This window comes from Lissotriton helveticus, chromosome 11, assembly GCF_964261635.1.
Source record: "Lissotriton helveticus chromosome 11, aLisHel1.1, whole genome shotgun sequence".
NCBI lineage: Eukaryota > Metazoa > Chordata > Amphibia > Caudata > Salamandridae > Lissotriton > Lissotriton helveticus.
Genome location: NC_136072.1, coordinates 830,758,557 through 830,772,489, shown reverse-complemented (window position 1 = coordinate 830,772,489; position 13,933 = coordinate 830,758,557). Strand labels below are relative to the sequence as shown.

The 13,933-nt window shown below is 46.0% G+C and overlaps 1 protein-coding gene across 1 annotated transcript in view; it reads left to right on the top strand.

The window, feature by feature from the left end:
* The window catches only part of NCAPH (non-SMC condensin I complex subunit H), a 394,040-nt gene that overhangs the window by 78,324 nt on the left and 301,783 nt on the right, over positions 1–13,933 (top strand). Inside the window, exons 4-5 of the mRNA XM_078666999.1 lie at positions 5,356–5,448; positions 5,861–5,999. Coding sequence (XP_078523125.1) covers positions 5,356–5,448; positions 5,861–5,999 — 232 coding nt within the window. The remainder of the gene's footprint in view (positions 1–5,355; positions 5,449–5,860; positions 6,000–13,933) is intronic.

The following is a 13,933-nucleotide window of genomic DNA, read 5'->3' as shown; positions in this document are numbered from 1 at the left end:
AGTATATTCTACATTGCAAATGTCTGAAATTTTGTTTTCATATGAATACGGTCAATAGGTTTGAAGTGCAGGGATCCCTTACTTTGGAAGGAATGTGATCAGGCAAGTGCCAATCTTTCAATCTAGCTACATTCTCCACCATTGCTTCTCTAGGAACTCTTGCCTGTTCCATTACAACAAGGCAGCCTATCAGAGACTGCTGGAACTGAACAAATGTCATCTTTGACACTGGAGAACAATCCTTAAATACAACAAAAGCATTGAAGGTTGCTAAATGAATAGCCAACTTCTTATACCAAACGTAATCCTTATAAACAACAGTGTAAGGTTTCAACCTCTGATCTACTCGAACTACACCATCCATGGGCTTATTGTAGTCTAAAATGCGCACTTCAGAAACCTGACTATAAAACCGTCACAGGTGAAGTACTTTCATCATGGATGGTTGTCAATATATAGACCTCTCTCCTGTCAGAAAATTTCAAAGCCAGAAGTTCATTGCTATTCAAGGCACTGCACTGTCCCTTCAAAGGTTTTATACAAACAAGCTCTTTTCTGTAACCTTTACGGTTAGAACGGATTGTGCCACAAGCAACAATGTCCACTTTGAACAATTCCCTGAACAATGGCACACCAGTTTAGAAGTTATCTAGGTATAAATGGTGACCTCTTGTTAAAAATTCCTCTATCAAGTTCTCACACAATTTTCTCTAACTCCAAAAGTGGACGGACAACCGGGGGGGGGGGGGGGGGGTGGGTTCATCACTGGAATCCTTACTGGTGTACCCAAAAATTATAGACCTATCCAGTACTACTCGCAGAGAGCATATGCATCTTAATTCTAAAACGTTCCTTCTTGCTAGGAATTAATTACCTAAAAAAAAAAACAATCAGCCCCTGATCAGGACTCATCCATAGCTATTTCTTTCCCTGGCACATAGATCTCAGAAAATCTATCTACCAAGTGATGGAGGGCAGGCTGAATCTTAAGAAGACATTCACAATCAGGATGATCTCATGGCAACGCGAAATAATTCTCAACAAAATGCAACATCCGAAGAAGCAAATACTGATTACAACTCATGGTTGCAAGAAATATAGCCACTGTCATCAAGAGTTTGGTAGACCAATATGAAGACAGTGACGGCTTCCTTATCAGGCCCATCAAAAAAGTTGAACCCAAGAACTACTTCAGCTCATCCGGATTTGTGGGAGTCAGAGTAGCTCTAGAGCAGCGGTCTCCAACCGGTCGATCGCGAGCTACCGGTAGCTCGCCGACCCCCTGGTAGTAGCTCAGCCCGGCATTGCTTCATTCTGAGCTCTGGTATCTATTTTTATCCCTTCGTATTTTTTTCAGGCGTATTATGAGCTCTTGCCCGCCCTCACCCTAACCAGCTGCTCTGATAGGCTGAAGTGAGCTTTGCTGGGGGCGGGGCAGGCTGAAGAACATGACGTTCTTCCTGAACTCCGGGACAGGCAGGAACTGCTTCACCGGCCTTTTCCAAACTGTTAGCCCCCTTTATATCCTGCGCGACGTGTGCTGAAAGGAGCAGGACGGAAAGCCCGGTAGCTGCAGTTCAGGTGGCACAAGCATGGTGATCTATCTATGTGACCAGAAACCGTTCCACATGCCTTCTGATCCTGCGAGAAGTGGAGCATATTAGCAGATAGGTAAGCGAGCCCCTGGTCCAGTAGCTGCATAGTAAGTGAGAGCAGCTCAGTGCATGTCAGACCATGTACGTGCGCGGCCGTACATGCAATACTCCCCCCGCCCCCCCCCCCAAATAAATCGGAGTAAAACACTGCCTAATTTTGATGAATCTATAATAGTAGTCAGCATGATTATCGCAAAACCAAACGTGCGCTGGGGAGCACCGTCTCCTCTTCATTTTAAGATGCGTGCAGCTGAAATACATGCTCTTTTAATTTCAATTATAACACTTAAGTAAACCAAGGCCTACTTGCAAGTGCTGCGGTTATCAGATTGAAAAATGTATATTTGGAATTTGGAATTCAAGAAACAAGCCCGCGGGGAGAAAGTACTATGAATGAAAGTCAAAATGCTCTTATGGATAACTATTCCCGTTCCTGTTCACTAGCTGAAATACAATTGCTGAGTGGTCAGGTGACTCTTCATTTATGGGTATTTATTAGGCAATAATCAGATAATAAATGAAGCAATTTCATTTTCCCTTTCTGGTCACCAAGTGCTGAGTCCGACGACAGACCGCCCCAGCCACTTACAGACAGCCCCAGCAGCGAGCAATCTGAGCGCATGTCAGGCAGAACTGAAGATATGCGTTCTCAGAGATGGCAGTTAACCATATTTAGTGAAGGAGGTGCATTTACGTCCGATGTATATTCTAGAACGGGAAACTGTTATCTCTAGGGAAATGTCCTACGTTAAACTATTCAACAATCTTACCGGGGCAAGAGGTGGTAAACTGTGGGTTACATCTGGAGCTCTGCATCGAGCACAATAACCTCCTGAGCTTTCCTAGTGTGTTAGAATCTGCGAGGTTCAGTTTGCATGCCTATCGCTGCAGCAGGTGCATTAACACATATAAATATTTCAGCAGCAGGTACATTAATCCACTGAGTTCTCTGCTATGGAACTATAATATGACCAGCATGGAAAACGTGGTTCTCATTAAAAAGTTACCAGTCTGCATTTTTTTGCTTGACAGAAGCTGGAAGAGATACTTGACTAAGTAACCAGATGGCCAGCTTAAGTAGTGTTTGAAACATTAATGATTTGAATTAGATGCGGCTAAAATATCTCAGAACCAGGTACCATATTCAAAAGTAGGGACGTGGGAACATTACTGTTATTTTCTGTTTTTTTAATGTAAAGCTGGATGCATGAAAAACAATGCTAATACAGGTACACACCCTGGCGCTGAGAATAATCAAGGGGCGTGCAACTGTTTTAACAGTGTTGTTGGCTACTGTCAACTGTAAAACTTTTTTTGAAAACCAACATTTCTATTTTGTGAATGTTTGTACGGGGTTTTCAGATTTTCCACATGCTACTTAAAATTAATACAATGTAAAATAAACCTACCTTCTAAAGAAGTGGGTAGGCAAGTCTGTGGTAGATGTACAAACCTGAGTGTCTCCAAAAACATTTATGGGCATGAGCATGCTTTGTCATTTGAAAATTAAATAATGCACATAGTGAAACTAGAGTTGCCACCTTTCCAAATACGGGTCATTTGTTGTGTTTTAATAGTCTGCAAATGCCCGGACATGAAAGATAATCATATGTATTAATTTGTAGCATAACTTTTCTCCATTTGTTTATTTGATAACAAGGACATGAGACGCATTTTGTTGCAGCATTTTTATAGCACTTACTAACCCAATGTGTGGCACTGAAGTACTTACCTACCTGGTGAGCAAGCTATGACACATGTAGGGTGGGTGGCTGGAAGTGTTTTCTTTGATTTGTGATTCTGTGTGGGAAGTGTTTTCATGTCTTGCCTGATGAACACCAAGGTGCGGTTATCATGTTATGGGATGCAGCGCATAGCAGTGTAGTGGGGACTAGATTGGCCAAAAATACAGTCAATCTTGTCCCAGGGGGGGCAAACACAAAAAAGCATATTGCCCACTGGGGAACGACCCTTACCCAAGGGGACACTCCCAAAAGGCACAACATTGGGAGCTTCCCTTGCCCAATTAACAAGTAATCTCTGGCCTCTAGTGGGTTTTAGGACCCCTACTCCCCATATCTCCACCCAGTCCCCGCGGGGGCTACATCGGCCGAAAATACAGCCAATCTAGGCCCAGGGGGGCCAAAACACCTAAAAAGCATATTGCTTACTGGGGAATAACACTTACACAAGGGGACACTCCCAAAATGCGCAAAATGTAAAACCCTGGCGCCTAGTGGGTTTCAGCCCCTCCCTGGGGGTGGCGGACTGATTGGCCAAAACGGCTCCCTGGAAGGCGGGGCGGGCAAAACACAGCTACACATGCCCCCAAGTGAGTGACCCATGCCTAAGGGGTAGCTCCCCCACCAGCAGAAAGTAACATCCCTGGTCGTCCAGTGGATGGTTTCCTGCTTCACTATCGTGGGCCTCACCCGCGAATGTGGAGCAGGAATCCGGGCAAAGGCGAAAAGGAAGAACTTTATTTCCTCCTGTGTTTTTCCGCCAACCTTGCCCCCAACCCCTCCTGCCGAAAGAACGACTTACCAAAAATCTGTCCTCTATCTGGACTCGCTGGAAGCAAATGGCTTCCAGTGCATCCCTAGCGGCCTATGATTACGGCAGTGCGTCGCGAGCGCTATTGCTGCCAACCCCAGTGGGGGCATGTTGGTGGGTGATCCACGGGAGAGTGCCAGCGCTTCCGCCTTGGGCCAGTGGCAGGACGTAATGGTTATGTCCTTGGAACAGCAGCACCGCTGCCGAGGACATAACCATTACGTCTACGGCACGGAAAGGGTTAAGTAGGATGTTTGTGTTTATCCAAAGTCAGAATTACAGTGCATAATGATGAGTTAGATAGTACTTCATTATTAGGACAGGAAAGCTGGACATATCGGACATGGAAGAGGTAAGGTCCGGAATTGCATTCTTGCTTCGAATACACAGTAACAAAAGCGGAAGTGTATTGTGTAGTTATTCTCCTAGATGCATCAGACTTTTTTTTTTTTTTTTTTTTTTTTTTATAGAGAGCGTTTTTTTTTTTTTTTTTTAGTCAATCAAACATTTACAGAGAGTTGCAAATCACCTGTGAGCGTCTCAAGACGCTGAAGCTGTTTGCTGCTGCGTGGTGGTTTGATCCTTCAAACATCCAGGTCTTTAATTCTCTTCTGAATCACTAGAGCAACGGTGTGGTTCGGAGGTGCAGGCGGAGATTGTTGCAAGCCTTGGCTGCCAGGTGTGAGAAGGAGTGTCCTCTGCTGTTTGCTCGACTGATCATTAGGGGTGTTTTTCAAGGGAGAGAGAAGCAGATCAAAGGTGTCTGGTCTGTTGGTGGAGGGTCAGGCGTTTGTTGATGTAGACTGGTCCTTCGTTGTGCCTTGTAGGCGTGGGCCAGCATTGTGAACTGGCATCTTTTCTCAATCAGAGCCAGTGTAGATCATGATGTGGCGTGATGTTGGTCCTTCTGGGGAGGTTGGGTACACTGCTGCGTTGAGTATTTAGTTTAGGGCTTCATCTTATTTAGTTTATTGGCTGGGTATTTGTGATGTGCAAGTGTGTCTTAGTTTGCCACTTGTCTGTCTCTGTACTGTAGTCCTTATCTTCGCAATAGAATCTGACCTCTGCGCCAATTTGAAAATCCCTCCTAGCTCTCCATGGTGGTCATTGGGGGATTCTCATTTAATGCTAATAAATGTCTTTGCAGAAAATCACCACAAAGAATGCTTTCGGCCTCCACTTGATCGACTATATGGCTGATATCCTAAAACAGAAAGACTCTGAACTCACTAATTTCAAGGTGAGTTACTTTAGTGTTGAACATTTTGTTTGTTTTACACTATGGCATTTGGGGACGGGCGTATTTTCACAACAGCTGATATCATGAATTGTCAGATTTTATAAGTGTACATAACTGTTGCATGCACCACAAACATTGCAAACTTGTACAGGTTGCCCTCCTGGGTTTTCTTCTTTCTTATGCCCCCTTTCTGAATTCAGACCTTTTCGCTTTTGTTTTCCTTTTATGTACTGCTACACCTATTTTCTTCTCTGTCCCTCAGAGTCTACCATTGATGGCTTTTTTGAGCAGTTGTCGCTGTCCTTCTCCTCTATAATGGCTGCTGCTTGCCATTTACCTTCCTGCCCTCTGCCACAGATGGTGGCATCAGAGACTACCCACATGACTCTTCTGTTCCCTACTTCTTTACCAGATTGCGGCAGGCACATTGGACGCCAGTGCGAAGATCTATGCAGTGCGAGTTGATGCCGTACATGCTGATGTGTACAGGGTGCTCGGCGGTCTGGGCACGGAATCTCAGGTTCCAGGGGAGTCTGATCTATTAAATCCAGGTAATGTGACTACCAGCAGCAACAAAGGGGCAGTGTGTGAACAGTAAACCATAGGCTGCTATTTGGGTTTCTGTGGGCAGTGGAAAGCAACCCTGTCACTACTTGTAGGTTTTAGAAACCAGGAGAGTCTTCACACTGATCACACAAAAGGACTGAACAACCTCTCGTAGAGGCTGTGTTTTCTTTGGTCCCTGAGAGGCCTCAAACTTGTGGTCTGTATACTCACAGGTGTCTGTTTGTTAATTTTTGAAGTTTTCATTGTGTTACCATTTCTCTTCTATCTCTCTCTCTCTCTCTCTCTCTCTAGCTCTCTAGCTCTCTAGCTCTCTAGCTCTCTAGCTCTCTAGCTCTCTAGCTCTATCTCTAGCTCTAGCTCTAGCTCTAGCTCTAGCTCTATCTATTTCTCGCTCTAGCTCTATCTATTTCTAGCTCTAGCTCTAGCTCTATCTATTTCTAGCTCTATCTATTTCTAGCTCTAGCTCTAGCTCTATCTATCTCTAGCTCTAGCTCTATCTATTTCTCGCTCTAGCTCTATCTATTTCTCGCTCTAGCTCTATCTAGCTCTAGCTCTAGCTCTATCTATCTCTAGCTCTAGCTCTATCTATTTCTCGCTCTAGCTCTAGCTCTATCTATTTCTAGCTCTAGCTCTAGCTCTAGCTCTATCTATTTCTCGCTCTAGCTCTAGCTCTATCTATTTCTAGCTCTAGCTCTATCTATTTCTCGCTCTAGCTCTAGCTCTATCTATTTCTCGCTCTAGCTCTATCTATTTCTCGCTCTAGCTCTATCTATTTCTCGCTCTAGCTCTATCTATTTCTCGCTCTAGCTCTATCTATTTCTCGCTCTAGCTCTAGCTCTAGCTCTAGCTCTTTCTCGCTCTAGCTCTATCTATTTCTCGCTCTAGCTCTAGCTCTCTCTATCTATTTCTCTCTCTATCTATTTCTCTCTCTATCTATTTCTCTCTCTATCTATTTCTCTCTCTATCTATTTCTCTCTCTATCTATTTCTCTCTCTATCGATTTCTCTCTCCCAGAGTTTGGACGCCGGCACACTTCTAACGGTGGTGCGTTTTCCTCCTGTATATAAATATTCAGAATATAGATCTGATAGCCAGAAAGAAATTAACTCTGATCAAGACCTTTTTCTCTGATTGATCCTTTCTTAACGGAATTCTCTCTGAATGATGGATGTTAAATTTTGATCCTTTTGGGTCTGTCAAAAATACTAAATAAGAATTGTAACACTTCATACTGCACAAACTAGGTTTTTAATATTGGTGTTTGTATGTATGTTAGGCCATCACAAATTTCGGATGCCGTGGCCCCAAATGTCCCCTGGCATTATATACTTTCAGAATTTGTCAATATGTGCTAACGGAATGGAGCCACGAATAAAATGTACGATGATCCTTCTCTTGATGCTTTCTTTCCTCGTTCCCTTCCCCAGAAATGAAAAATATCGAAATTATGTTCTGAAACAATTTACAGTGAATATCTCTTGATAATATAGAGTAGTAACTTTATTGTGGCTGTTATAGAAGGTTGTCCTCCCACACACTGAAGATAGCATATAATTGCTTCAAACTAGAGTGCTCAGCCTTAATGATGGTAATTTAATGTGTTTAGTAGTGCCATTTCTAATTTATAATGCCATGCATACTTATAAGGGGGTTTCTGTTCAGAAATGTATTATACATAGACGCTGACAAGATATCCAGAGATGAAATGTAGTGTTCGGTTGTTTCCATCAGGCATTTAGGTTCTGGCGACGCAGCTTACGCGTGTCTGCCTCTGAATTTCTGTTCAGTGTGTGTAATTACAGAATATGCCTGTCCTGGAATTTTTTGGGCTAATGTTTTTTTTTTTTTTTTTAGAGTTTTATATAGCGCGAACTAGACCCGAATCAGGTATCAGAGCGCTTTACATAGCACCAGTTACGTTACATGAGGACACACTTTCATTTTAGGCACGGGGAGATTAAGTGATTTGCCCAGAATCACAGGAGGTTTATGTTTAATTGACTGCTCTTCAATGATCAGCTCTTACTCTAGATGGCTAGTCACAGCAATTGCTGAACAGCTGTTAAAACCCAGCAAACATGTGGCAATAGGGCGCTTAGCATCCATTCCTCCCAATTCACACAATAAAATAAACACATCCACGGTCTGTCTCATTCATACCTGTTATGTATAATTGTAAAGTGCATTATCACCCATGGTGGCATTGTAGCGATGTGCAGATTGTATGCCTGGCCCTGCCCATGGTACCAATGAACCGTGAATGCAGGCAAATAATTGTCAGAATTCTTATTGATTTAGTCTATCTCTGCATTCCTTACAGTGTGGTAATATTGCTTAATTAAGCTACCATTGATTACAAGATATCGCAGTCCTCTTTGTCACTTGGTTTCTCAGCTAAAGGCACATAACACTTTAAGTGTTCCGGAGTTGAGTGCAAAAATATTTTCCTAATACTATTCTGCATCGATAGGCCTGAAAAGTGTTAAATGTGTCACATACGAAGATATATTTAAAAAGTATTTTAAATTGTTTTTCTAAACCAAATGTAAAACACTTTTCTCAAATGTTTTTTTTTTTGCATACATAATTTCTCTAGCGCTGTGTATGTCATATGAATACATAACCTCCAAAACGTGTACAGCACCCTCACGATTAGTGGTGTTATACTTAATGAATAATCGCCATAACATTTTCTTTGTTTCCATGGTAGCATAATACAGACTAGCAGAAAATGACAAGATTAGACCTACAAATACAGTATCTTATTAATTCGGATCCTTAAGGTCAAAGTGGGGAAAACTCACTCTGGATAAATACCCAACCACAGTGAAGATTCTCATTCAAAAGTCTGGTCAGCAACCTTCGTTATATATAAGATACATTAACTATTTCCCGGTTAGCGCAATTAAAGGTGTCTCTATCAAATATTGTTTGTCTGAAAATAGAGACAAAGACCAGACTAAAATGGGAGCATTTTCTTGAGGGCCGCAGTGGACTATCCATCAATTGTTCCTAACCGGAAAATGCTCCATAGATCCACCCATCTATCCTTAACCTGCATAAGTTCTTCCCTTCACTGTTTAAATTTCCCTCCTAGTTTTTCCTTATACTGTGTTAAGGCCTGTTGAAGGCAATTCACCTCCCTTTTTGTTTTAACAAGGTAAAAAATCAAAATACACCTCAGAGGTTAAGCAGAGTGTTTCTAAGACATTGCTTAATCTGCTTTTAAGTTTTAAACTGTGTTCGTAGCACTCATGTTTGGCCAGAATAGTGATTTGTTTAACCCCTTCGCTGCTTGGCCTTTCCCCCCTGTGCTAAGCCTTTTGTTGCGCTATTTGGCTAGTTTGCGCTTAGGCCCCTATAACCTTTTGTCCCCACAAGATATTCACACCAAATTTGCGTCCTTTTCTTCCAACTTTCTAAGGATTTTAAAGGTACCCAGGGTTTGTGGATTGCCTGGAGGAAACCAAGAAATTAGCCAAAATACAGCAACAGTTTGTGCTTTTTTGCAGCGTGAATCTTTCTGGATTCACTATGCTGTGCATTATTCCGCGGTCTTGTGGTTGGGTCCGGATTCGTAGTCTTTTCTTTGGTTTTTTTTTTTTTCCGTAGCCCAGGTGGGCGTCGGCGTCACACCTCCTTGGGTGCATTTCCGGTGACGTCGGCATGCTTCCTGCGGAAGCTCCCACTCTTGGGCGCCATCTTCAGATTCTTTTTTTCCGCGGTCGGGTCTGGTTCGTTCCCGTTTGGGCTTCAGACATTTTTGGAGAAAGAAGAAAAAAAAAGACAGAAATTACAAAGAGGCATCTGAAGACTCCAGGAGACTTCATGGACGAGGAGTCGGCAAAGGAGAAGAAGAATTCATCGAGATCTTCGACGAACGTCGACGAACACGCGACCAGGGAGGCCCTGAGCGCTCGATGATGGACAACACGCCGTTCAAGTTCTGCCGTAACTGCCACCACAAGTACGCGCAGAAGGACCAGCACCCGGTATGCAACCTTTGTCTATCGGTAAATCACGAAAGCGAGGACTGCAACGTCTGCTCCGCCTTCACCCCGAAGACCCTTCGTGTGAGAGAGAGACAGAGGGTAGCGCACGCCACCCTACAGGGGAAGGGCCCGACTCCGTCCCTCTACGATCTGGGGATGTCTTCCGAGGAAGAGGACAACGCTGCCGCAGAAGACGACAGCTACACGGTCGTAGAGACCGATTACACGAAGACTTCTGATAAGGTAGGAGACTCTCCGGCCCCCAAGAACCCGAGAGACTCTGAGTCTCGAAAAAACGAGGGCAAGGCCCCGAAAGTGCCGACGCCAAAACACCTGGCGTCCGCGAGTACCCACAGGCCCAGCGGTTCCTCTGAGAAGGAGTCCCCGGCGCCGAGAGCTGTTGAGCAGCAGAAGTCGTCGAAAATCGTCCCTGAAAAGGATCGATTGACGCCGAGGGAGAAGGACCCTAAACTACCGATGCCGACCAGAGACCCAAAATCCGGTTCGACATCAAACTTCGGCACCGAAGAGCACAGCGCCGAGCCAACCGCCGAAAAGAGCGGCCGAACCATCCGACGCGGAACACGCGGCCGAGATGGAGAAAAAGAGAAAGACGCCTCGAGGCCGAAATGGAAAACATCTTGCAACGGAAGAAAGATTTCGACGCAAAGATGAAAACCTTCACGATCCCACACAAGACCAAGCCACCAGTGGTGGAGGTGGTCGAGGAAGAAGACGAGGTCCCCGAGGAACAAGACCCGGACGTCAAGGTGGTCGACGACCAGGAAGAGGTAGAGAATCCCTACGACATTTACAACTATGGGGAGGAAGAGGACAGCAGGACGGACGCAGAGTCGGCCCCCTCTGACCTACAGGAGGTGGATTACCTAGATGTCGACACCGACAGCCCGGAGGAGGCGGTCGACACATATCCCTCGAGGCCATCGCCGCCAGACGACATCGGGGCCTACAACTCGGTGATCAGATCTGCCGCAGCGGCATTCAAACTCAAGCTCGACGAAGAGAAGCAGAAAGCAGACTTCCTTCTAGAGACATTGCTCCCCACACAAACAAGGAGCCAATACCTGCCAATGCTCGACAGCGTCTTGGTTCAAGGGAAGGAAGCATTCAGGGAGCCCGCAACATGCAAGGCAGTAACTCCCAGAACAGAGAAGAAGTTCAAACATACCTCAAAAGACCCACCCTACATTCAGGGGACGGTCTCTGCAGACTCCATTATCACGGCCACAGCAAGGAAGAGGGCTAACGTACCCACTACTTCTGGACCACCACCGGATAAGGAGAGCAAGAGGATGGATCTGGTGGGCAGAAGGATCGAACGGAACGCCGCGACCCACTGGCGCATGGCTAATTCCAACGCACTGATAAACAGGCACATGTACCAGATCATGGAGGAGCTGGGGCAGTTGGTGAAGGACCTGCCCCAGGATGCCAGACAGAAGGCCGAAAAGCTGGTCGAAGAAGGGAAGAACGCGGCAAATTCTTGCCTTAAGACGGCCCTGGATGGAGCAGACACCTCCAGCAGGCTCATGATGATGGGTGTCACTGAAAGAAGACACGCCTGGCTCAGGATTTCAGGTTTCAAACCAGAAGTGCAGCACAGCATCCTGAACACACCGTTCAACGGCGACAAGCTTTTCGGAACAACAGTTGATGAGAAGCTCAGTCAACTAAAAAAGGACAACGAAACAGCAAGGTCCATGGGAGCATTGCAGTTCAGAGGCAACAAAAGGGGCACCCCGTCACGGAGGCCTGGCGGGAGAGGTGGAAACCAGCCAGGTACATCACACCAGGATTTCCAACAGACGCACCAGGCAGACTTGCAGGCTCAGCAGGGTCAGCAGAAGCAGTCCTGGCAATACCAACAAAGAGCCCAGTCCTTTCGAGGGAGAGGAAATGGACGTGGACAGAATAGAAGAGGTGGACAGCAGTCTGCCTCTAAGTGACTTCAAAAAACCCTGTGTGCCCACCCAAAGAAAAGATCCCAGGGGGCAGCACGTACAGAGGGGTCAAGACAAGCTACACATCTACGACCACATAACACCAGTGGGAGGAAGATTAAGATTTTACCTCCAAGAATGGAGAGAAATCACATCAGACAAATGGATCCTTAACCTCATCCAATTCGGATACTGCATAGAGTTGGAGGGGAGGCCAACAAGCAGAAAAACAAAAAGAAAACCACTAGCAGGCAAGCAGCTAGAGTGTCTTCAGGAAAAAGCAAAGGAACTCCTGCGAAAGCAGGCCATAGAACGGGTACCCTTCAAGGAAAGAAACAAGGGAATATACTCAACGTACTTCCTGGTACCAAAAGTAGACGAGACAATGAGACCCATTCTGGACCTAAGGTTCCTGAACAAATTCATAAGAACGCAAAAATTCAAAATGACCTCCCTGCAAGAGGTGCTCCCGCAACTGCAGATTGGGAACTTCATGGTCACAATAGACCTCAAGGACACCTACCTGCACATCCCAATGAACAGAAAGCACAAGCATATGCTCAGGTTCACCATCGGAGAAAGCCACTACCAGTTCACGACACTAGCCTTCGGGCTAAAATCAGCACCGAGGGTCTTCACAAAGTTCCTCGCAGCAGTCGCAGCGCACCTACGAAGGCAGGGAATACACGTATACCCCTAACTGGACGACTGGCTGGTGAAAGCAAACTCATACCAGAAATGCAAGCAGCATTTACACACGGTGACGAGCACGCTCATAAGCCTGGGGTTCTCCATCCATTGGAAGAAATCATCAATGGAGCCGGAACAAGTGAAGATCTTCCTGGGAGCACAGATCAACACCTTGCAGGGCAAGGTGCTCCCCAGCGAGAAGAGGGCGAGGGCACTGGTGAAGGAAACTCACCTCTACCGGAAGGGACAAGCTCGGACAGTGAAGACTGCGAACAAGATCATGGGGATGATGGCATCATGCATCCACCTGGTACCGAATGTACGTCTCCACATGAGACCCATTCAAGAATGGCTACAGGAGCAATGGTCACAAGCTACAGGCAGTTGGGAGGATCTAGTGGTTGTAACGCACGCAGTGCAGAAGGAGATGACATGGTGGGCCATGGAGAACATAACAAGGGGAAAGCCTCTAACGCCCCCAACGCCAACAGTGACCATCACCACAGACGCATCCCTGAAGGGATGGGGCGCTCACATGGAGGAGCTCAAGGTGAGGGGACTGTGGACGCCAGCAGATGCGACAAGGCACATAAATTACCTGGAATTGAAGACCATCTTCCTTGCACTGAAAGCTTTCCAAACAAGACTGTACAAGCACAAGGTGTTGCTACAAACAGACAACACCACCGCGATGTTCTACATCAACAAGCAGGGGGGCACACAGTCAGCCCCGCATTCAACGCTGGCGCAGGAGATATGGAGATGGGCCATTCCTCTCAAGATAGACCTGCTAGCCATACATCTACCAGGGAAGGACAACATACAAGCAGATTGGCTCAGCAGACAGACATCGGCATCCCACGAGTGGGAGCTCAATGCTCAAGAGATGAGGCGGCTGTTCGACAGATGAGGAACACAGTCAGTGGACCTGTTTGACACACGCCGGAATGCAAAATGCCAAAACTTCGCATCCAGACAGCCCGACGAGGGGTCACTGGGGAATGCCCTATGGATAGATTGGTCCGGGACATTTGCTTACGCCTTTCCCCCAATACCACTGATGCACAGAGTGCTGAGCAAATGCAGAGCGAGCAACATGACCCTGATACTGGTCGCGCCACAGTGGGCCAGACAGACATGGTACTCGCAGATCATGGAGATGACACCGTGTGCACCCCACAGATTCGGCAGGAGGAAAGACCTACTCTCCATGCAAAAAGGAGAGGTGCTAAACCCAGAGCCAGAGAGCCTGAGCCTAGTAGCGTGGCTCCTGAG